General features: G+C 37.4%; 1 protein-coding gene across 2 annotated transcripts in view; it reads left to right on the top strand.

Annotated features, from left to right (window-relative positions):
- Positions 1-24049, top strand: part of cdkal1 (CDK5 regulatory subunit associated protein 1-like 1) — a 322974-nt gene that overhangs the window by 251557 nt on the left and 47368 nt on the right. For both annotated transcript variants that reach the window (XM_056762570.1, XM_056762571.1), the window contains exon 12: positions 6431-6493. In XM_056762570.1, coding sequence (XP_056618548.1) covers positions 6431-6493 — 63 coding nt within the window. The remainder of the gene's footprint in view (positions 1-6430; positions 6494-24049) is intronic.

Genomic DNA, 24049 nt, shown 5'->3' on the forward strand with positions numbered 1-24049 from the left:
TCTTGCTCTCGCCCTCCAAGATCATCTTTCATCCGCAGTCCTGCATGTTTCTTTTATGGCATCTTCTTCATATGGCATTCCTTTTGTTGGTTCTCCCTCTGAGGAGATCACACACACCGTGCTCCACCGTGGATCAATTCCTGATCTAGGGAGAGCCCTCCCTCTCAACCCACCATCTTGGACCCGTTACAGGACTTTTCAGCAGGATGAAATATCGGTGGTCTACATTCTATTTCAAGGAACTGAATACTTATTAGGAAGAAAGACGTAATTGTCTGTTAATAAGAATGGATTCATTGATCATTCATTTCTTGTACCATTATGATTTTTTGCACTGTCGAAAGATAATCGATGGCAGCGGCGATGAGATTGCTTCATTATTTCTCCTCATTGTTCAGATAATTACATAGGATTGAATTGCAAAAATGGTCCAACCTGATGACTTGAGTCAGATTTCTTCATATTTTTATTCAGCATAAGATTTTGATAGATTTTAGATAAATGTCTTTTTTATAAAGATCATTGTTTTACACAGAGTCAATGTAAATTGTTAGATTTTAAGAAGTGTAATTTCTTTAATGATAATAGCAGAATATCTGCCCTCCTTTCACAGTTAATTTTTCTAGGATAAAAAAAGCATTTTTGTATTATTTTGTTTTTCAGCACAAATCTCTAAACATCCCTCAACCGTTCCTCAATTCCTTAACTTCTGAAGCAAAAATAGCTGAAATAAATGATGAAATAAATCTGATTGAAGTAATCTCTTGCTTAAAATGAGCAAAAACAAATATCAAACGTGGAAAGAAAAATCATATTTTTATAGAATTAGGTTAAATTATGGTTCTAATGTGTAACCTTACGTTATGTCTCGAACCATATTCACAGAAGGCTCCAACTACACAAACTGATGTAAGTCTACTTCACAATTTAAAGATCTCAAGTCGTATGCTTCTTAAGTGAATGATTCTTGATGTAAGAAGTTGTATACAATTTTATCAAAAAGCGAGACAAAAATTCAAGAGATTCATGCAAGTATTTCGTTTTTTGCAGCGTTCTTAAACTGCTTTTGTGTCTTCCCCTCCTTTCCATCTCTTCAGCAAGTCAAGAGTAAGACAAAAGTGTACTATCCCCTACAGCCTTAACCGGGGCAATGTGCAGATTTTATAAAGGGGGCTTCCGAGACCCACCTGCAACACCTGCTACAACCACGCAAAACATCCCACTACCAGCCCCGTCAAAGACGGTCAGCTCTGGTGGGAGTGCGCCAAGGGTTGCACATTAATAACACTTCCAGATGTCTGTGACTCCCTGAGACCAAACAGTCTGGCTCGGTCCACAGGGGGTGCGGATGGGACGGATCCGCGGCTTGGCCCGTTTCGGCACTTTGGTTTCTCTGCACGTTTACCCTATCTCATAGCTGGGGCCCTGCCGCCAGGACATGATGAATGGGTTGGTGAGCGTAATGGATTGCCTCGTGTTATCGCCGTCTGACGGTCAGTCAGGCCACGGAGATCTGGCACTCAGACGGAGCTGGAAAAACTGGGAGCTTCCACAACAGCATAATTACTCCCGCATGAGGGAAGGGTTAGCTGAGATAAATTGGAATGATCTCCTAAAATGTTGCTCTTACTAGCCGGACAGGTGTTTACCTTGACAGCTCGCCTGCCTTGGCGGCACTGTCTTTAACCAGGGGAAATTAAGAAGGCATCCTGGAGTCAAAGTTGAGGGAGATTTAGATCCAAAGCTTCTGTCAGCTTTGCCGAACGCTCTCGCACAGGGATCAGTAGAGAATTCTCAAAACAAATTCAAATTGAAGACAGATGGAAAAGACCCATAGAGTGACCAGTGCCAACTGAAAAGTACAATACATGAATTATTTCTACATTGGGTTCGTTGAACATATCTCCTTTTAGAACTGAGCTAATGCCTCTCAGCATTTCATTGACGTCACATCTTCAGTCCATTTGAGAACCATTTTCTGTCACCATCTGGATATGTCCCCTGCAGCTCCAGAGCTTGCTTGTTATCTTCTCTGTATGTCGTCCAGGATTTGAGCTCTTAAAAGTTGTAATTTCTAATTGTCTGACATATTGACGTGTAAAGATGCAGGACTGGAGGTGTGCAAGTATCAAGCTATCTTTAGGATTGAATGTGAATGGGGAGGCATGGTGGGATATGTAAGATGGCATTGCTGCATTTCCTGTAGTAAGGACAGTCTTTAAAGAGATCCTCTTTACATTGGTGTCTGTCTCTTGCTTTGTGGTTAAGATGCATGTTCTTATATTAACACTTCATACTTAGATGTGTGCACTGAGCAATATGTAGTGATGGAAAAATTAAGAGATCAATCCAGTTCTGCCTTTAAGCAGCATTTTTGCATGTATTTTGCTCATTCCAGTCCAGTATACGTTGAATTTCAACAGAAATAAACCTCAGAAATTACAGTCAAATAACAGCAATGTGAAAGATGGAGACAATCCAACATATGAAAATAGTGAAAAATCTATCTTATTCCATCTAATACACGTGTAAACATTAGTATTGTTGTTTAAACATAAATATTAACTTGTTTTCTTTGCAATAATTAAGATCTGCAAACGTTGCATCTTTTTGTTATTTTGTCAAGTTTCAACTTTCTGTGCATAAAAAAACAATTGTTTTATTTTGGAATTTGGAAGAAATGTTGTGACTATACATTATAATGTAACATATGATTTTACTTAAACACAAACCTATAAATAGGACATTTAGAAAAATCTGAAAATTATATTGGAGTGATCTCTTATTTTTTTCTACAGCTGTACATATGTCATATATGTTGCTTTCTTTGAGTGGCATCATATTGGAAAATAAAATAAAATTTTCCTGTTTCAAATCAGTTTTATCTTCTAACGGTGTTTATTTCGGAGTGATAGTTCACCGCAAAAAACTCACCCTCAGATTGTTTTAAACCTGTATACATTTATTTGTTCTGTTGAACACAAAGATGTTTAGAAGAATGTCCATTTTCAGTTATGGGACATCATCGACTGCCATAGCAGAAAAAAACATAGATTTGTTTGTTCTGTTAAACACAAAATAAGATATTTTGAGAATATATGAAAGCAAAAGTAACTCTGTCTGCCATTTTAATTGTTCCTACTATAGGAACTGATGTCACTGATGTTCAAGAACTGAAAATTGCTAAATTTTTTCCAAATATTTTTCTTTGTGTTCAGCATAACAGAGTAATTTATACAGGTTTGGAACAACCTGAGATTGAGTAAATGATGGCAGCATTTTCATTTTCTGGCCCTTCAAGGAAGGAAGATGATGGATAAAAAACATGACTGAAACTCATAAGTGTGACTCTGTAAAGGGAAGTGCATTGCATTATGGGAAACGATATCCCATGCAGCGTGACTTGTTATATATTTTGGCAAATGTGGTATGTCATTTGGGTGTTTCATGCACAGAGAAAATTGGCATAAATGTGAGCGGCACCTCATCACAATGCACGGATGTGTTTGTTATGTCACATCGATGTGTTTGTTTTCTTACACGAGCAATGGGAAGAGCAGATGGATGGTATATGAGGCCCCATCTTTCATTGTTGTTTGGATGACAGATGCATGTTCATGTAGGATTTATGAATAGCAACATGCTTCTATATTACCTCCATCTGCCTGACGGAAAGCCAAATGTTGCACATGCATGTCCATCAGATCATCATCAAATTCTCTTTAAATTTGTAGCCCTTTATTTATTAAAAATTTAAATATATTGGCTTTTTTAGAGGAATAGGTTTAAACTATTACCCATACATGAATTCAGATTAAACCAGTCACAGGTCTTCCTACTGACACTTTACAAAGTCTTTGACTTTGGCTGCAAATCTAATATTCCTAAACCCATGCAAGGTCACCAGCGTTAAGGACGATGAGGTGGAGGGTTGTATGAAAAAGGACCGGTTGGGTCATTTAGTCCCGTTTGAACAGAATGTAAACTCATCTACACCTCCGCATTGACCTTTGTCCATCTCACCATCGGACTCATCTTTTGGGGGCTGAGATATGACTTCAAATAAAGAAAAAAAACTGCTTATTTGGCTTATCAAGATTATTTTTCATCCTACCACACTGCTTTGGGGCTGACTCAATCTCTGGACCCTGGCCCTAATAGGCTGCAATATTGAGTCTCTGAAGGTCAGACTAAGGTTCATCTTTTTTGATCAAATTTCTGTTACTTATTTTTGCTTGAATGAAGATGCGTGAATGGAGAAAGGCTAAGCGTATTCTCTTAAAGCCGCTAGCTTGGTTATCTCAGACAGGCAACCTTGCTAACCCCTCTCTCTCCCCGGTCCGGTTGTGCAAATCAAACCTCCAGAAGGTGTGCTGGAAGAGAACAGACCACTCCACAATTGATTGAGCGGATGAATGAGAACATCTTAGCTCGCAGGTCGTTTTTTGCCTCTCCTCCTCGCTCACCCGGGGTCGGGGTGGCTGAGTGGAAAGAATCTGGTGTTATAGAGCAAATCCTGTTGAGAGCTCATTGGCTGGGTACAGGAACGGTTACCCTGAGGTTGTGGGTTCTCCATGTCAAGAGGCCCCTGGTCTGATTAGCAGAGGTGATGTGGAGACAGTGATGAGAAAGAGAGAGAAACAGAGAAAGATGGAATCACAGGAGACCGACAGGAATCATTAGGCAGGTCTGGGCATGAATTCACTCTCTTTCTCTTAAATCCTTTGTGTGTTCCTCCATGTGAGAGCCCTTGGCCATCATCAGAACTGAGTGAAACTGCAGTGGGATGTATGTTGAGTTTGTGCTCACTTTTAATGATCTGTTCACATTTGTATTCATTATCTGTTACATTAGCGACACCGTAAGGATTTCTATATAGTACATTCAGTACATCCACAATGAGGGTTTTAATATAAGCTGAACCCATTATTTTGTTGTTGTTGTTGACAGTATCTACAAGATGAGCAGTGCTTATATTCATTACAGGCCAGTGCTGTAAAACAAATCTATGCATTTCACAAAATATAAAACGTAAATATCACTGGTCCAGTCTTGGAGATGTTTGTCTATTTTTTTGTTACGGTTCAATCAGGAAGTGCTTATGGACAAGTGTTGTTTACATATTAAGAAAAAGGAAAATAGAAGAAATGTATTATCAGTTTAAAAAACACACATGAAGCGTTAATATTTCTCATGGAGCAGAGAGCGCCTTTCTGAAAATTCCACTCTGCTTGCTCAATACGCTCAGCGTCGCTCGTTTAGCCCTCTTGTCATATATTGTCAAATGTCATATGTGTCATACGCAGCCAAGTTCAAGTTTTTAAAAGTAAATTTTAAAATGCTTTAACTGTTGAATTTTGATGTTTTAAGACTGCATTTCCACTTGTTTTAGTCTATTTTTCTTAAGAACGTGTTTTTTTTTTAATTAATGGCAGTAATAATAAAGGTGTTCATATAGTGCATTTAATCTTTTGAGCGTGTGTTTTGAATGTTGCACTATGGCAGCTTTATGTTCATTGAAAAGTAATTGTCCATTTCCATCCAAAACCTCGGATGTCCAAATTCACTGTTTTTCAAGAAATGGAAAAAACTTGTGCTTTTTAAATGAATAAACACTGTTTACGAGCTGACAAGCTACTTTTAATACTTTTTATTGGTTAGATGTTTGCAAAACCCAGTGAGAAACACAAAGGGTGACTTATAATGACGATTTTTGGCAAAAAATATATGGAAAAATCTGGAGATATGGGCTTTCAGATGGACAGAAGCGAAACACATTAAATAACATGAGTAAATAAATGATTAAAGGATTTAATTAACAGAAACATTTTTAAGTTATTTCACTGCATCTTGTATTTAATGTTTTTAGTCTGTTAAACATTTAGTCTAGAATTAGTGATTTATTGTTGTTTGCTATTTTTCTTGTTGTGATTTAATATGGTCTTACTGTAAAAATGTTCGTCATCATTAACGGAGGTTGAAAACATTTTCTTGAAGGCTGTCGTGTGAAATCATCCATAAATCTCGAATCATAAAACTCTCTTTTCTCTCGGCTGTGAAAAACCGTGATTCCTCTTGAGTTTGACATTGCATAATCACTTGTAATTAGCCTTTGCCTAAGTCTCGCAGACTTTACGTGACTGCATCAAAAGCCATTATACATTTCTTTGCAGCTCTGTGTTTGCATTTAATTATAAATTAAGGACGTCTAAGCTTTCAGACTCGATTCTGGGAGAAACTGAGAGGTCTTGAGGGCAAATATCCACATTTTCTTCACTTTAAGTGTTTGCTTTCTTCATGCTGCTGTCTTATGTCTTTACTGAACACGATCAATGCCATATTCATGGTTTTTTATACCTTCCTCCTTGATACGTGATTGTTCCATCGTATTAATGTAGACATGTTTTGTTTTTCCTCTTCTCTTGCACAGAAAAAGCAAAGAACCAAAGAGCTGTCCGCGCTTTTCCAGTCATACAACCCATACGACCACAAGGTAAGATAAAGCTGTGCTTAAATGTGTATGTTTGGCATTGTGTCATTTATAGAGAGTGCCGACTTGCTGCAGGCATATTTAGTGTTCCTTATAACCAAAAAAAATGATAAAAAATCAGATTTAAATTGCAGAAAGGGTATGAGATATATCCAAGAGTGATGTTTTACAGGAACAGGAAACTGCTAGCCCCCGAGCTGTGTTTTAATGACATCATTAAAGTTTCAGTAGAGCCAAGCTCTTATGGCTTTATCACAGCACCACATAAAAAGCTCAGTCATTCCAGTTAGTGGCCCAGAATCCTCCAGTCGCATTTCTGACACTGCATTAACTAATCAGAGCTTTATACTGTAATCAAGGCCAATTCACATGCCTGTAAAAACTGCCCAAGAGGCCCTTTATTCCAATGCTGCTCTTAACCAAAGAATATTGCCGCACATCACAGAGAGGAAAAGATGGCTATGGCTTTAATATTTCATGAGTTTGAATTTTACAAATGTCGCTGAGATCAGTAGCTTGTGTTAGGAAAAAATGTTATGAGTGTGATGAATAAAACAACAAAGAAAGTATGGCTAAGGCAGTTTTACCAGTTATGGTATTATTTATTCATTTATTTAATTGTATACAAAATTGTCTTAAAATTGGCAATACATTTTTTGAACACTATATTATAGGGAACAATTCTCACTATTAATTAGTTGCTTATTAGATTACTATTTCTTAGCATATTGGCCGTTTATCAGTACTTATAAAGCACATATTCAACATGGCCATGTTCTATGTCCCTAATCCTACCTAATACCCAAACCTAACAACTACCTTACTTACTAATAATAAGCAACAAATTAGAAGTTTAATGAGGCAAAAGTCATAGATGGTTTATTAATACAGAGAATTGGACCTTAAAATAAAGTGTGACCTCAATCTTTTATCCCTTTATAATTAAATAAATCTGAATAGTGTGGGGATGGTTTATTCATTCATGTTGATGACAATTGCCTGTGCTGCTTGAGTTGCCTGTGTGAAGTATGTTTAAAATCAATTGCTCGTATGTGTTCTTATGGGCTTGAATGTATGCGGACACTAGATAAGGAACTTCTTGTCTCAATCAGTGTTATAATGTAAGAGAAAATCAGCCTCTATGTAGATGGTTTCATCTTAACAGCATAAACAAACGTTACTGTACATGCGCACTTTTGTGACCCCAAACAGAACGTCCGGTACACATTCACAAACAAGACCTGTAGATTATTTCTGACGACAATCAAAAGAAACCGAGAAGAACCGTCACTTGGCTTAACTTGTTTCTCCAATATTTTGACTTTAGACTCCGATACCAAGCTTAACCGCTAGAGGTCAATGCACCATACGTTTCTTTAAATGCCTCAAAACTTCTGGACCCATTCATCAAATTGTTTATTTAATGCAATAATTATTCCATAAAATACTTATATAAATTAATATAAACATAAATGAAATAAAGTATAAATAGATTTATTATTGGACACTATACAAACACAAACTGGAAGTTTACTGGCTTTAGAACTACGCCAGAGAGAGCCTGTTCTCAGAAGCCTGTGAATCTCATACTGTCAGTATGATATCCATCCAAAACCCAATCTTATCTTATCCTTCTAATGATGGCAATTTTGATTTGGGATTGGGGGCTAAAAAGAAGTAAATAAGTATAATCCTTTTCTGATGACCCTTCTTTTTGCCACTTTAACATCGTGTCTCGGAGCTTATGGTTTATATTTTCTTATCCTTAGAAAATTAATGAATGAAATGAATAAACAATACATGTAGGGGAAGAAAGTATAGGCAGAAGGATGTAATTGGAGATAGCAGTAACAAACAGAAGAAACCAATGTTGATGTAAGTTAATGGGACAGGTGGCAGACAGGTAGGTGTCCTCAGCATATCACATCTTCCACTTTTGCATGGGCACTTGTTGACATTTTTGGACAGGTGTTTATCGCCCAAAATTGACCACTTCACTCAATCATAAATAAGATGTGATACATTTACTAGTGCAAGTGTTTTTCTTTCTTTCTCTCTCGCCTCTCTGACTGTGTGTAATTAAAAGAATAGCAGGGACATCACGATTCCTCCATGTGCCGCACCAGTGCCACCCACACACAATCACATTCATCAGAAAACTGTGTTAGTGCTACTCAGCTGTTCTGAACAGAGGTCAGAGGTCTAGCTCTCTCACAGAGCTCTTAATTCAGAAAACGCAGAACCACATTAAAAAAATGAGTTGAACCTGATTTCCGTCGTATTTTTTGTCATCTGTGAGCAGTGATATCATTCTTGTCTCAGTTACAAAGTACCGATATTATCTCCTTATGATCTGATTTCCTTTCCTGATCTAAATGTGTTTGATTTTTTTTACAATGTCAGTGCACTTCAAATCTGTGTATCTATATCATTTTAGTAATATATTATGCAGTTTATAATGTATTTCTAAGACAAGTAAACCATACAAATTTTATTATATTACTCCTTTTTTAAATTAGTAAGTAAAGGTGGTTAACATTAGGGATGCACCGATATGTAAATTTTGGCCTATAACCAATAATTCTTTAACATTGGAAGCCGATAACCGATAGATTGGCAGACATACAGTATATAAATATTAATTTTAAATTCCCTAAGACTGAAACAAAAGGCAGAAAGTTGACAACTGCTTCTATTTGAAAACATTCACCGCAGAAAACAAGGTAACCATTAGATCTATTTTTCCCCTGAAAATCATGTACCTGGCCTATTTTACACTTGTTAAACTGTAACCTTCAAACTTTTCTGGTATATTTTATAAACAAACTATAGATGTTCTTCCAGAAAGATGTTTTCAATTGCAACATGTCAAACAGGTCTTAAGACAGAATGCATTCATACAGCAGTCTGATTCAAACAATATGCTTTGTTCCTATAATTTCACATTGAAATTATACATTTACACATCATTAATACTTTATCTACATACTGTAGCTACATCAGCAATGTTTTGCTAACAGCAGTAAGTGAATGATCAAAGCAGAAAGACGAGCAGCACGCAAATGAAGTAGTTTAACCAGAGGAAATGATTTAAGTTTATCGGCTTTAATATATCGGCATACATTGTATTATCGGCCGATACCGATAACATTATAAATGACCATTTATCGGCCGATACCAATATGGCCGATAATTTATTGTGCATCCCTAGTTAAAATCCATTTCAAACCGTAACAAATTCAATCCCATTGCCAGCCGACAACTCGTAAATATGAGAATTAGTGTAATTTGATGTTATTGGCAGGAGATGGACCATTAGTGCTTGCGTTTGCTCTGTATTTTTCATTCATTCCTCCTGAATTTTAGTGCGTGTGCATTTGAGGCCTGTGTTACTTTTGATAGAAATTTTGCATGTAATAAAGCCAATTGGACTGGTCTGCACAATGTAACTCCGCCCCCCGGTTCCCTGTGGTCATCCGTTGCTGTAGTAATTACCCAGACTGTTTGTCTATTTGTCTGTGGTTGTTATTGACTACATGTTTCCTGAAGCATGCCTAGAGGAAAACATCTGATAAACACAATTCACATATCAAACATGTATTTCTATTAAGAGTTAGACTGAGATATATAGAATGATTAATAAGTAGTTTTGTTTATGAGACCTCAAAAAACTGAGCCTCAAAATCAGCCTAAGAACACGTGGATGGTATTTTTTTTTAAAGGTTGTTTTTGTATGAAGTATTGAAATATAATGCTGTAGAGGTCAGTTAGATTGTAGCATTGTCCCTAAGTGTGCAATAAAGGGATATTTAAGCACACAGCGGAAATGATCAATGTATCTTAAAGTCTAACATGATGTTGCTTTATACCTTTTGAAATGCCTTTATACAATGTACTCATGTTGCTTTTTAAAGTCCCAGTTAAATAAAAAATGACAATTCTTATTTTTTCATGAAATATTTTGCAGCGTATATAGAAATAGCTTATCAATGTGGGTCATTTTCTTTAAATTCATGTACCCTCATAATCTTCCGTTGAAATCTGAAAATGCACTTCTGCCCTGAAATGACTATCTATCTCAAATGATGTAAATTAGACGGCTTGGGCACAGCATCCTTTGAATACTCCGTTGAAATTCCTTTTCGCTCTGTCACATATCAGAATACAGAAGTAAAAATGCTCCCAACTTCCGATTTACGGGGACTTTAAGCTCACTAGGTTTTGGTACAAGTCTTCACATTGTTGTTTGGATGTTGTTATTTTACTTAAGACTGGATTGCATGTCTCGCTCGTCTGCTTCAGGCCACACACTTAAGCTCTAGTACGATCTCTAGCTGGCACTTTGCCTCTTCATGGCAACATTCATTGAGTGTGTTCCACACTAGTGGGCACTCACTCAAGATCTTAAAGCCCTGTCCTCTGACTGCCAGCTGGCTCTGTGTGTGCTTATGTGTGTGGCTCCGGTGCCAAAACACTGCGGATTCTCCATTTACCTATTTGTGATGTGTCAGTAGGGAGTGAGTCTAAATAAGGAGACGTGTCCCGTGTAAGTGTGTGTGTGTGTTTCACTTTGATTGTTTGGCAGGCCTTTTAACTCCCCATTCAGCTCGGCCCGTTCAGCTGCCACACACGCAGACACAGAGTGAAAACCAGCCACCGGGTTTTGGCACGACCCGTTTGGCACCGCACAAACCTAACACTAGCGCACAGCAATGCATTTATGTGTATGTGTAGATATAAGTCTTGCGGTCTGTCGTTCTGAAATGTCAGTGTGTTGTGTGGTTTTAAAGAAGCAAACCACTTGCTGCAGTTCGGTCTGCGTTTGCAAATCATGTTTAATTGTAGGTATCAACATACCTTGAAAAACTAGTGTGCTGCCTTCAAAGACAGCATTTAAAGAAACCTTTGGCATCCGTCCAACATGGTAGGTGTTTGTATAGGTAGGATTTTATCATAGACCCTGTATTTGTTAATGACAAAGTGATGTTAGGGACAATTGTGGCCAAAATAATTTTATTTTCTTAAATAACGTTTTCTCTTAATCTGAATAGTATAAAACTCTGCCCCGTTTCTTATGTTTGCCACCTCAGCATACCGAAAAAAGTTGGACTTCATTCAACAATGTTTAGTATAAAAAACTCCTTAATGAGCTTTTAGTGCCAATTTGTGGGCACCCATAGGAAATGAATGGGAAATTACTAAAATTAAAATTTTCAATAACCATCAATAACACAATGCAGATTGCTCATACACAGAAATGAAGGAGTGAGCCTATATAACCTCAATGGGACCAACAAACGCATACACACACAACCACGCGCACGCAAACATACACACATCCACAAACAAAGAACTGAAAGAGCATATAATAGAAAGCTTTTTTAATTCTTTTATCAAACTAAATCAGCTACTCGCACATTCATAAACAAAAAATGTATTGAGACAATTACTATGCAATGAACCACTTTGCAGAAAACTTTGCAATTTGATGATATTTCAAGATAAAACATTGCTTAAGTTAAGTTTTGTAGAAGCACAATGGCAAAGAGGTTTACTGTAAGCGGAGACCAAGGTTATTTTAGTTGACTAAAACTTAAACTTTAAAAACCTCTCTGTTCATTGAAATCAAATAAAATATTGATCTAAAATTTTTGGAAAAACTTAACTAAAGGAACATTTGAAATGTTGCATCAAAAATAAGTGTACTGCCATTGAAATGACATGAAATTGCTACTTTGATTAAATCAGAAGTCACAAAAATGGGTTCTTTGTGTTGTAATTAATGAAAGATTTCATATCTATATAAAATATAAATGGAATAATAAAGTGCCCAAATTTTTCCACTGACAGCAGATTAGTGCAGTTGTAATTAAAACCACTTGAGGTTTAATCCTAAAGCAGTGTATGTATATAGTAAATTTTTCAATTTCTTGGAGGAGTCATTCCCAGATTGCATTGCAACAAATTGAAAAATTCATTGAGGATGGTGAATGAGTCGAGAGACATGTTGAAATCAATTGTCAAGGCTAGAATTTCAGGCACTTTGCATGACATGCAGAGTTGTTGCTTATGACGAGCCAGTCACGTCTAAGTAAGCCTTTAGGTTAAGCTTTGGGTAACAAAGAGCAAGACTGTGTTTTTAAACCAAGCTTGAGAGTTGATTTAAAGTTTCCTTTTAGCTTAACACTTTAGTTACCGTTATAGTGGATAGACCACTTATTTTTATTTGTTTTACTCTTTTGTTTCTTAAGTGTAAACTCCATTTATATTGCTGTGTATGTGTGTTAAAGTGAGGATTATTCTTCTTGGCAGCAGAGATCCTTCACTTCTGTTGATTCAACATGTTTCATACTGTGCCAAGGTTGTTTTTGTATTCCTGTTTCTCCCCCTGAATCTTTTTCCACCTCTCATTCAGATTTCAGAGATGATGTATTACTGTAGGTGCTGCACATTCTGTAGTGGAAAGGCTGTGGCATGTGGGTATTGTGGGGAAAGGTCCCAACTTCGGCAATGCTGTCTGCTGCCTACATCAGCACCATCATAACTGTAAATTAATTTCACAAGTGGTTTATTTAAAACACTCAGCATATGTTGCAATCTATGCCACATAAAAAGTGTTTCCCAAGTGAGAGTCAACATACAGTTGATTCCAATAGAGTATGGTTAGTGATTAGTGTGATTCTCTACTTTAAAATGTTAGACATTTTTACTATAGTTATTTTTGCTTCATAATGAGCAAAAATGAGTACAAAAAACATTTGTGTTCAAAACTATTTCCTTACCCATGTGAGGGGACCCGCGGTGTATGGTAGAAGGAAATAGCTCATACTGAGGTTATAAAAGCATAAGGCTTCATTATGCAAGATCTTTATACACCTCTGAACACTTATTTTTGCTGTGCATGACAAGAAGCTGAATGGATATGATTTATTAAAATAGCTGCTTTAGCAAATTTTCCTTGATTATTCTAACAATGGCTAAGGACCAATCTCAATTGCTCAAATGTACAACGCATTCTCATTTCTTCACGAATCACAAGAGATCCCGATTAAACCCTTCCAGGTGGGCGGCTTAGCTGAGCCAATCACAACAAGTCAAAAGAAAGGCATGATGGATGGAGAGAGCAATTATCACTTTATCGCAGGGTGTAGGTCCAGGGTGCTCAGAGGCTCGGGCCAACAGCGTTTGGCAGCAGCGTGGATAACTCATCTCGACAACAATGCACAGACGTGTCCTCTGCCACGCTGAATAAATTGCTCTCTTAGCTATGCCTATATCCTGCGTCTGAATAAAGTAATTACACTAGCCTTGCTCCGCTCAAAAAGCCGTAATTACAGCCATTCAGAGGAGAAGGGGGGGGGGGTTCGGGGAGACAGAAATGACCCATCTCTTTTGTTGGTGGAAATGTTAATGCTGCCTGTCTTTGTGTATCTCACTTATACACAATTTCAACAATCAGAGGAGTATGTGTGATTTTACTGGGGTCTTATTTTCAAATTTTGTGTTCCGATAAATATTCCACGATTAATATTCGAGTCACCCGAGCTGGTATCTTGACTTTGTGAGACCCGCACACTTGGTTTTGGGGTGGGCGTGTGTGGCACAGCTTGGGTAAACATCATCCCCTCTAATTCACCTTCTGCTGGGTCCGAAGAGGCCGCGAGGTTGCTCTGTGTGATTATCGTGTGGGTGTGAAGTCAGTTGTGAACACGGCCGCGTTGTGCGCGTGTGTTTGTGGCTTGTGGCACGCTGGGTGCACGGTGCCGTGAATGGGCACTGAAGGGGGCTTATATTGTGTACAGATGCATAATAAATGCAGAAGCCCACTGCTTCCAGCCCCTGCGTTTCGGGGCAATGATTTATGTGATCTATCCGTGGCCAGATGGCAGCAAACAAGGCCCATCAATCAAAGTGAAAAGACTATTGAGCAACCCTTACAATGCTTTGTGTAAGGCGGAGGGTCTGCCCGGGCCCCCCGCAGACGGGCGCTCAGCACGGCCCGGGACGCTCCACCTCGCTGGGGCCGGAGTCTTGAGCCGGGATAAAGTTGGGTGACTAAGTCTTTGTACTTTGCTGCTGACCGCAATAAAGAGAAGATAAGCCATGGAAAGGCCAGTTCTTGTTCATGCTTAACCACACACTCACAGATGCGCGCGCACACACACAGATGTCGGGTGTCACTGAATTCTCTGTCTCAACTTGCGTGGCCCAGCATGAGTTCCGGCACACATTTTGCTCGCTTGCTTTCAAGCACACACACACACACACTCCTCTGAGAGAGAGAGATACTAGAGACAACAGCTTGAAATATGTTCATTATTACCTGCAATGTTTTTTTTTTTTTTCTCTCTCTCTAATGGCCGATGTATATTTTATTATTCATTTCTTGGATAATAATCAGTTTTCACTTTTCTAAATATTTAAGATGCCCCCTTTAAAAAGAGAAATGAATTTAGCAGAATTAAACTCATAAACTCAAGGCTCATACATTTTTTCTGTTTGTTTTAACCGTCTTAACATTCAAGTTATTTATAAATGACCAAATACTAATTTGCATTTTCAGCGGTTTTATTGCAGCTTGATGCTCTACCATTACTTTATGCATAAAATTCATGTCTAAGGCTCATTGTTAGTAATCTGCGACTAAAACATTTTACCAGCTATGATGTTTGACCTCTGGTTTAGCTTTTATTCTCCTCCAGACGACTGAAAGGAGATGCTTGATTTTCTACACTTCTCTGATTAGTGTTAGCTGAATTCGGCCACCTGCTGATTTTAACAGACCCATCAGAAATGTGTACCACAGAGTCTCTCGTCTCTGTTTAACAGACGCACCTTCATTTAGGCTCACCGCGTGTTCGGTTTGCATTTTAATTAAAGCCACACAGGACCAGCTGGCTTTATTCTGAAGAGTTTTTAATTGGATCTGTAATCTGTCTTTTCACATCAGAATTTATGAGTGCTGAATTAATTCATTTGGTAATTAATTAATGACCTATTAGATTTGCCTGAGTGATTGTGTAAGGCTTTATTAATCAAGGTTTATGTTCAGGGAATTTGTACAGATTTTGTATTTATAATGTTTTTCAAGTTCGATAAGTCATTTCAGATAAGTAGATAAAAAAATGTCCTGGTCAAATGTTATAAGCAGTCATAATGTACACATTTTTTGGATAACATTTTATTGGATAAAAACTTGGTAAAGCAACATTTACATGAAAAGATGTTACAGAAATACAGTCTTTATGTAAACACCGTCCTGCCATTCTCAAAGAAGGTGTAAAGTCAAACATATTTGAAGACGTGAATGTCTTTAAATGCCAAATGCTCTCTCTCCCTCTCTCTCTCTCTCTCTCTCTCTCTCTCTCTCCCTCTCTTACTTATACATTCATGCACACATTACAAACCTATTTACCTTCATCACAAATGTTTCATTTTTATTTCTTTTGACATGTAATTTTTAATTCAAATGCATAGTTCACTCAAAAATGAAAACTGGCATCATTTATTCACCATCGTGTCATTCCAAACCTGTATGACGTATAACTCAAAAGAAGATATTTTGAAGAAAGTTGGCAACTGCACAGCGCCGGCACCCGTTCACTTCTATTATATAGACATAAATAAGTTATTAATCGTTGATGTTGACTTTATTTACTCTTATTTGTATCATTTTGTTGTGTTTGACTTGTGTATTGTTCTCCTTTCATTCGCAAATGTTCTGTGTGTAAAAATGGTCATATGGCGCGATTACGTGTTTTTCTGTGTCTTTGGTGGGTTATAAGTTGGCCAACCATGTATTAGACACGTTAAATGGCAATAATTAAAAGTGTTGGCAAAAGATGCATTCTATCTTAAAGTGCTCACCCAGACATGCCTGAAACTGTCATGAATTGGGGAAGGTAGAACCCAAGTGCAGGCAGACTCAGAGGTTAGGGGGATAACAGGGACTTTATTTATACAAACAAGACTAAAAAAGGCAAAACAAAAACCCACGAGGGGGAAAACAGGACAGGATAACTTTAACAGAAATCAAAGACAAGGACTCACTAGACTACAAACACTTAGGATGACACTAAACTAAACTTATAGAAGACGAGGTAATATTAACAAGGGATATAGATTTTACTGAACAAAAGACAGGGGTAACTCACACGACAGAATTCCAGCAACAAGGTAGAACTTTGCTAACAAGGACAGAGTACAGGGAACGAGGTATAGTACCGTAACATCAAACAATCCAAGAGCACAAGACAATAGACAAGAGGGTGTTTTAAAGGGAAACGAACATAGGATAATTGGTAAGGGACAGGTGTGGGTAATGAAACACTAATGGGAAGGTAACAAGGAAACATGATGGAGGGAAAACACAGACAAGACATGAGAAGGCGCATGTCAGCCAATATGTCAGCAAAGACATGTCCTACTCACACAAAACCCAAGGACTTATGCCATGACTCCACTGCAAGACAAGAATAACCATGACATGATAGTTGAATCATGACAGAAACGCCCAGACCCCCACAAATCTAAGTCAGTTGGTGGTATGAGTTGACTAAGACCGCCCAACTCTAAACGAAAATAAAGTGGGGACATACCTGTCAGTACAATTGCTTTGGAACCTGATGTTCCAAATATGGTAAGAGGCGTTACATTTCAGTCACACACTTGCAGTATTCGACCAATCGCTACACACTGGTTAACTGGCCAATCATAGCACACCTCACTTTTCAGAACGATGAGCTTTGTAAAAAAGCGTGTGGTATTTTTTTAACCTTAAATTGTGTAAACACATTGCATTACATCTAAATCAAACTATTATATTTGTTTTAGCCGTGTCATATGACCCCTTTAATGAACACTTTTCAGTAGGAAAAATAGATGAAATGGATCTGATAAGGCTTTTCACTGTCTTTTGTTTGTCTTTAGGACATTCATCTTTCTGTGACTGTCTTGGGAAGAGTGGAGAAGCTCCCTTGTTATCGGATAATAGAACAGGGAAAATATCTTTATAAGATGCATTGAAGAATCTTGACTTGGTACGTTTGAGAGACAGGAGAGCCATTAAAACATTGCACTGTTATAGACCATGACAAATGTTTTGTTTTACAGCTGTTTGGTTTGGCAATGACCAGCCCCAGATGGAGTCTTTGGACTGTTTTCCTGAATGATTTTGCGAGGAAATGTGCAGAATGAATTTAATCAGAGTGAAATGTGTTAAACAGAAGCGGGAGTACAATAGTCTTATTGATAACTGAAAACATAATCAGATTAGTCAAAATATTTATTAAATAGACACACAAGGAGCGGGGGACGTGTGGGAATTTTTGCGAATGACGGGTGTTCGGAAAATCTGTGGTGTCTCTGGATTTCCGTGTGGATCACTGTCATAGCAATTTTATTTGAATGAATCGCTGACAGCCAATCAAAATCCATTTCAATATAATAAAGGTTGCACAGTTAAAACATAAAACGGCAGCTCGTGATCTTGGAGGAAACAGAACTTTATCACCCATCAGTGTGGATGCTACTTCACAGTATTTTTCATTTCAGTTATCTTTATAGTTACTGTTTTTGGTGTAAACAGACTTTTATTGTGGTTCCATGATCGTTGTTATGTAACCAACTATAGTTTGTGTGGATAAATCATTGTGTCTTTCTAGAAACTTATGTAACAGTGACATTATTGTTTGCCAGCAATTATATCTGCTAGAGATAACAGCGAAATCATCTCTCATGAAAATGAATCATAAACATAATATGTGTACAGCCAATGGACTTTTGGTCATAACATTGAATGCACAACAAAAAACATGTATTGTGTTTGAAATTAGCTGCTGTGGGTCATCTGTAGCGTTTTTTGTCCTCAACAACACACACACACACACAATCCACCTCCTATTACTTTCCCCAAATGAGTGCCACAACACACCACTTACCACTCCAAATCTCACAGACACACACATTCTCTCTCCCGGCCAATGGCAGCTCGTAACAGGATAAGCAGGCCGTTGATGAGTGAATAAGTGCAGGCTTGCTGGGGTGTTAGTCGGGCTGCATGCATTACTGCCAGAGACGGCAGAGAAAACGCAAACCAATTAGAGCCTCCGTCATCCCCTCGGGGGACGCCACCGCCGAGAGCTGCAGAGGTTACACGGGCGGTCACATCCTCCAAATCCTCCAAGTTATTAAACCAGCCATGGGCATATCAAAAATAAATCAATCAATACATGCACGAAATGGAACTCCACCAGCATCCTGATGTGAATGTGACTTGTTATACGGCTGGTGGTCAGCCGGGTGGGCCGTTTTATCTGTGATTATTTGCTTCATTTGGGCCTCTCATTAAGATTTTTATTGGTGGTAGTGGTGTCTTAAATAATGTCCCGTGTTCTTATCCCCCACCATCTCACACCAATTATCACATTAAAAGCAGAGATTTCTTTCACTGGATTTTTCAGGGCAGGAATGAGGGTAATTACACCTGTCATGAAGCCTTTTATGTGTCGGCTGTGAGCGAGGTTTTGTAATTACAGACGAGGTCACAGTCTGTGGTGTTACCGTAAGGTTTTGGGCTCATGACCACACGGCGAACCGCTTGAATTTCCAGTCATTTATATAGATCAGTGGTTGCAGGTGAGTGAGCTTCAGGTTGTCATGGAGATGAGCACTTGAATGAAACAAACATAATTCTTTACTAAATGAAGGTCATTTTATACCTTTGGCTTTTATAAGTTTGGATTTTAAGTGTGTTTGCAATTGTTTCTGTGAGACTTTTGCTTTATATTTAATACTTACATTAAGAATTTTTTAATCTGAAGGCTTGGTAGAATCTTTTTCGAAGTGATGCGCCAACTGAATATCAAAGACCGAAGCGTCAAGTACAGAACCCATGCTTGGCTTTGTTTTACACCTGTTAAACCGTCGGAGCCCTTTTTGAGCCTACACATGAAGACGCATGTTGGAACTGAATTGCTGGTAACCCATGAATTCTTTGGAATACAGACGTACGGTTGGTCTCGTTTGAAAAAATAAAAGTAGCTGATTATTGCTAAAAAAAAATCGGCCACACACAGAAAAAAAAATTAAAGGTATGTTGTTAGGTTTATTGTAAAAAATAAGAAAATTGTATGGTTGTCTTTGATTGAAAAATACAATAAAATAATACGGGTCGCAAAAGGATAAAAAAAAATCTAAGCACACTCAGGGCTACAGGCTACCCCTCTTAAATATAACAATTAAATATTTTGTTTATTTGCTTGTTTTTATAATGCAAGAACAAACATTGTCAAATTTATCTTTACTTGTTAAAATACTTGAACAAATGAATCTACACATTGCTTTGATTTGATTCTGTCACTTTCAGAATTGCAAACCTCACTGCGATCTGAAATATTTAAATTTGGCTTAACCAAAGGTAAAATAGTTTTCGGTGCTGCTGCTTGACTTCCCATACCACACAATATGGCCGCTCCAGCGAAGAAACCCCCACCTTCCAGTGGATAGATCCAATCGTAAATCGATAAAGACTGACAATTCTCTGGGCGGGGCTTATGTGAGGCGCTTGCCCTCCTGAGAAATTGAAAAAGGAGATTTTTAACACAATTTAAGCATAGAAAACCAAAGTCATGTTACAGTCCATATCAGGTTTAGTCACTGATTGGGAAAATGCTATTTAATTGTGATTTGTGCCAGCGATTTAAGAAATATCTGCCTTCCACCATTGAAAGAGATAGAACTATTGACTTGCTGTGATATTAATATACATATATATACTTTTTTTTCAATTCAGTTTTATTTTTATACAATTTGCATTGCATCAAAGCAGCTGTGCAAGAAAAACCAAAACAAAGAAAAACAACATTAGTTGAACATACAAAAAATAAGATAAACCTCAAAAGTAATGTGAGATAGGGAAGCTAAGTGAAAAATCGAATGCATACACATACACAGACACAAAAAACACGTAGAAACACACATGGTGTTATAGCAAGTTTTTCAGATGAGCTGAACATACTTTAGATATGTTTATATATATCAGTTATATGCCATTACGCTTTGTCTGACTAACACATTAAAAACAATGTTCGAGTATAGAGCCCTTAGCCTGATGTCAGCAGGCTCCCAGTGAGCAAGCACACAGCGGCAGACAGTGGCAAGGAACCAAAACTTCAATGATGTATATAAATGCAACAAAAAACATTAGGAGGTACGGGTTTCGCAGTTTGTTAACACAACAGTGCTGCATCTTGACAAGCTAAACTTGCATAAGCTTACTAAGCTATGGATTATACAATAGATCTTAGAAACGGACAAATAGAAAAGGATAAATAGACACAATTATATATTTAATAGCTTGTCGGGAAGAGGACTTTTGTAAAATCTGTTTAAAACTATACATTTTACAATTACACAAAAGGTAGAGTTAAATTTTATTTTGTAATTATCTTTTAAAATGTGAACAACATTTAATATAAAAACTGGAATGTCAAAATTTCCTTTTAGTGTTTTTGACTCTAAATTCACTTTGACATAAAAGTAAAAAGAGACCAAACATTTCAATCGTTGAGGAATTAATAACAACTGTAATCCTGTTTAGATTCTTGTGGTTTCTCTGTTACATTGACTGCAGATGACTCACTGCCGCTTCGTCATTTGCTTTCTAACAAGTGAACCTGAAGGTCTTTAGATGTAGTCGGTATTGTTTACACTGAGACAAGTCATCTCATACTCTTTCTAAGTTTGCCTCTGGAGCAGGTGTTACATAGAGAAACATCTTAAACAGCTGTTGATCTGTGTTTGCTTGGGTTTAAATGACTCATCTTCTCATTGAGACAGGTCTTCAAAAGCCAGCCTGCTGTGGTCTGATGATTAGACATGTAGCTACAAGTTGTGGTTAGTTAAAAGACATGCTCCAAGCATATACTACACCCGTCGAAAACACACTTAACTTTATCTTCATTAAACTTATAAAGTGTTGTCGCTGGTGATCTTGGCATTGATCTAGAGAGCTCTATGTAGGCAGCAAGTCCATTTGCCACACAAGTAGTGTCCCTGGCATAATTCATGATTAAAGGTGATATCAAACATGATATATGTGGTTTTAAAATGTGGGAAGTTGCCGGCTTCTTTTTTGTAAATTATAGGTTTTTCATATTATATAAGGCCGAGTATCATATATTTATAATACTATAAATATTATCAAACTTTGTACAAATGGGCATACATTGATCTTCACCTGTTTGTTTATAATGCGTCAATAATTATCATAAAATCATAACCAGACATTCTCCACGAAAAAGTTCTCAAAACAGAAATAGAGGTGAGGCAGCTGTGTAGACTTTGTGCTGTTTGGTGTGGCTTTTGTTGTATTTATGTTGTATTTCTATTTGACTAATAGCACTAAATCTCCTCCTTTGCTTTGTCTTCTGCTTTGCGTCTTCTGTTGCTGTGTGGGCATGAAGATGTATAGCCTTTCATGTTAAAGGAAACACTTCAGCTCAAACGTATGCAGAAGCATATAATCATATGCACAAATACCTTACCTCAGAAGCCTTTCAGAAATGGATTATGGCTTTTGTTCTCGGACTACTGAACTTTGACTTTTCTAAAGACTTAATTGTGTATTTCTTAGGGACACCAGATTTGCAAATACTTTGATAAATAGGATTTCTTGTTTCTTTGAAGCATGTTTCTATTGACATGATCTAAAGACGTATGTCACACAATGGTTTCTTTTTATCGGAAAATGGGTCGTCTTCAACAGAATATCAGCCTGCAAGTGTTTTGAACTGTTCTTTTACTGTCCTGCCACTAAACATCTGTCATGGTGTCAGACATAATCTTATCATTAATGATGCTATGGAAACTTGGCTGAAACATTTCACAGAAAAGCACATGACGCCGGGGCTGGTAATGTGGTTATTTTGCCCTTCACTCTGTGTCCTTCAAGTGTGTTGTGAAAAGTTCCTTTATAATGTGTAATTGTGGGATAACAAATGATTATAACCACTACAAGCCAGAAGCACTGTATATGCACAACACTGTAAAAAAGAATTATCTGTTGTTTTTACAGATTTTTTACGTAATTTTTTTTATATAATAAATCGATTTTTTATATAATTTTTAAATAAATTTTGTAAACAAATTTACAAGAAAAACGGGGGGGGTTTAAAGAAAACTTATTTTTTTCCAGTTTATTTTTGAAATACTGTCAAAAACTGTAAAATTTTAGAAAAAGACAATGAATTTACAATAAAAACGGGAAAATTTTGAATACATATCCTCTAATTTTACAGAGAAGATAAGATATTTTACGTTATTTTTCGGTTTCTCTAGCTTACAGAACATTTCCGGGGCTTTTTTCAGTCATACGGCATACGGCTGGAGTTTAACATTTTACATCTGTTTTTTAGATGTAAATATAACTTTTACTCATGTGATATATTATGTAAATATCATTTATCATTCACAACGAAATGCAAAAAGAGGATGTTCAGCTGAATTTGCGAATGGGTATGGGTATGAGGGATGTTGGACACACAAAATAAGATGTTTATTTTGTATTTCTGCATTTAATATAACATGTATATCAAGTATTATAGTGTGTGTGATTCTTGTTACCTTATATTGATCATGATTTGTGTTAGAAGCTGAGTATACAATAGTATGAACATTTTTTTTACAGAAAATATTTTCCTGTGTAGGTTGTCTAAGATCAGATTCCTGTGTGTACACATTTAACATGTGTTTTGACACAATTGCTATTTTGAATCAAGTACAAATGTGGTTTAAGAGAGTGAGTTAATGATGGCAAGGCTTTGCAATTGTAAAAAACTCTTCAGTACTTTGTGCCTTTCAACATCCTACTAGTCTCAGGTCATGTGGACAGGACATGAAAGAAAGTGATTGTCTGGTTTCTCTCGATCGATGGACTCCTCACACAACATGCGATCATGTGAGCTTCAGGGGAGCACCTGATGATGCCCAGTCTAGCAGAAAACACAGAAGCCTGGGGACGGGCTGTGCTTCTGTAGTATGAGTTTGTGAGTTTGCTTCCAGCCCCAGAGACAGTAATGATTGGCACAAACATTGCTTTGATGTGCCACACCGTCCAGCTTCTCTGTTCAGGCGAAATCTCACACTTCTAGGTCAAACCTTCAGAGCGCTTCATTTACCACACGGCACCAGAAAACGCCTCACGCAATTATCACATGAATGCTGCCATTGTTTTGTTTGGAGAATATATAAAGGCAAAATGAAATGGCCACTAACTTAAAAAATGTATTGAGTCTGACATTTCAGCAACAAGCTTCTTCAAGGGAAAGTTCACATAAAAATGACAATTCTGTCATTATTTGCTCGCCCTCAGGTTGTTCCAAACCTGTAGACATTTCTTTGTTCTGCTGAACACAATGGAAGACATTCGGAAGAATGTCAGTAGCTACACATATCTCTTCCCCCATTCAGTGCCATAGTAGGGAAAATAAATACAATGGGAGTCAATGGAGGATGATATTTGTTTTATTACTGACATTCTTCCTAATATTCTTCCTCATT

This window comes from Triplophysa dalaica, chromosome 12, assembly GCF_015846415.1.
Source record: "Triplophysa dalaica isolate WHDGS20190420 chromosome 12, ASM1584641v1, whole genome shotgun sequence".
Lineage (NCBI taxonomy): Eukaryota > Metazoa > Chordata > Actinopteri > Cypriniformes > Nemacheilidae > Triplophysa > Triplophysa dalaica.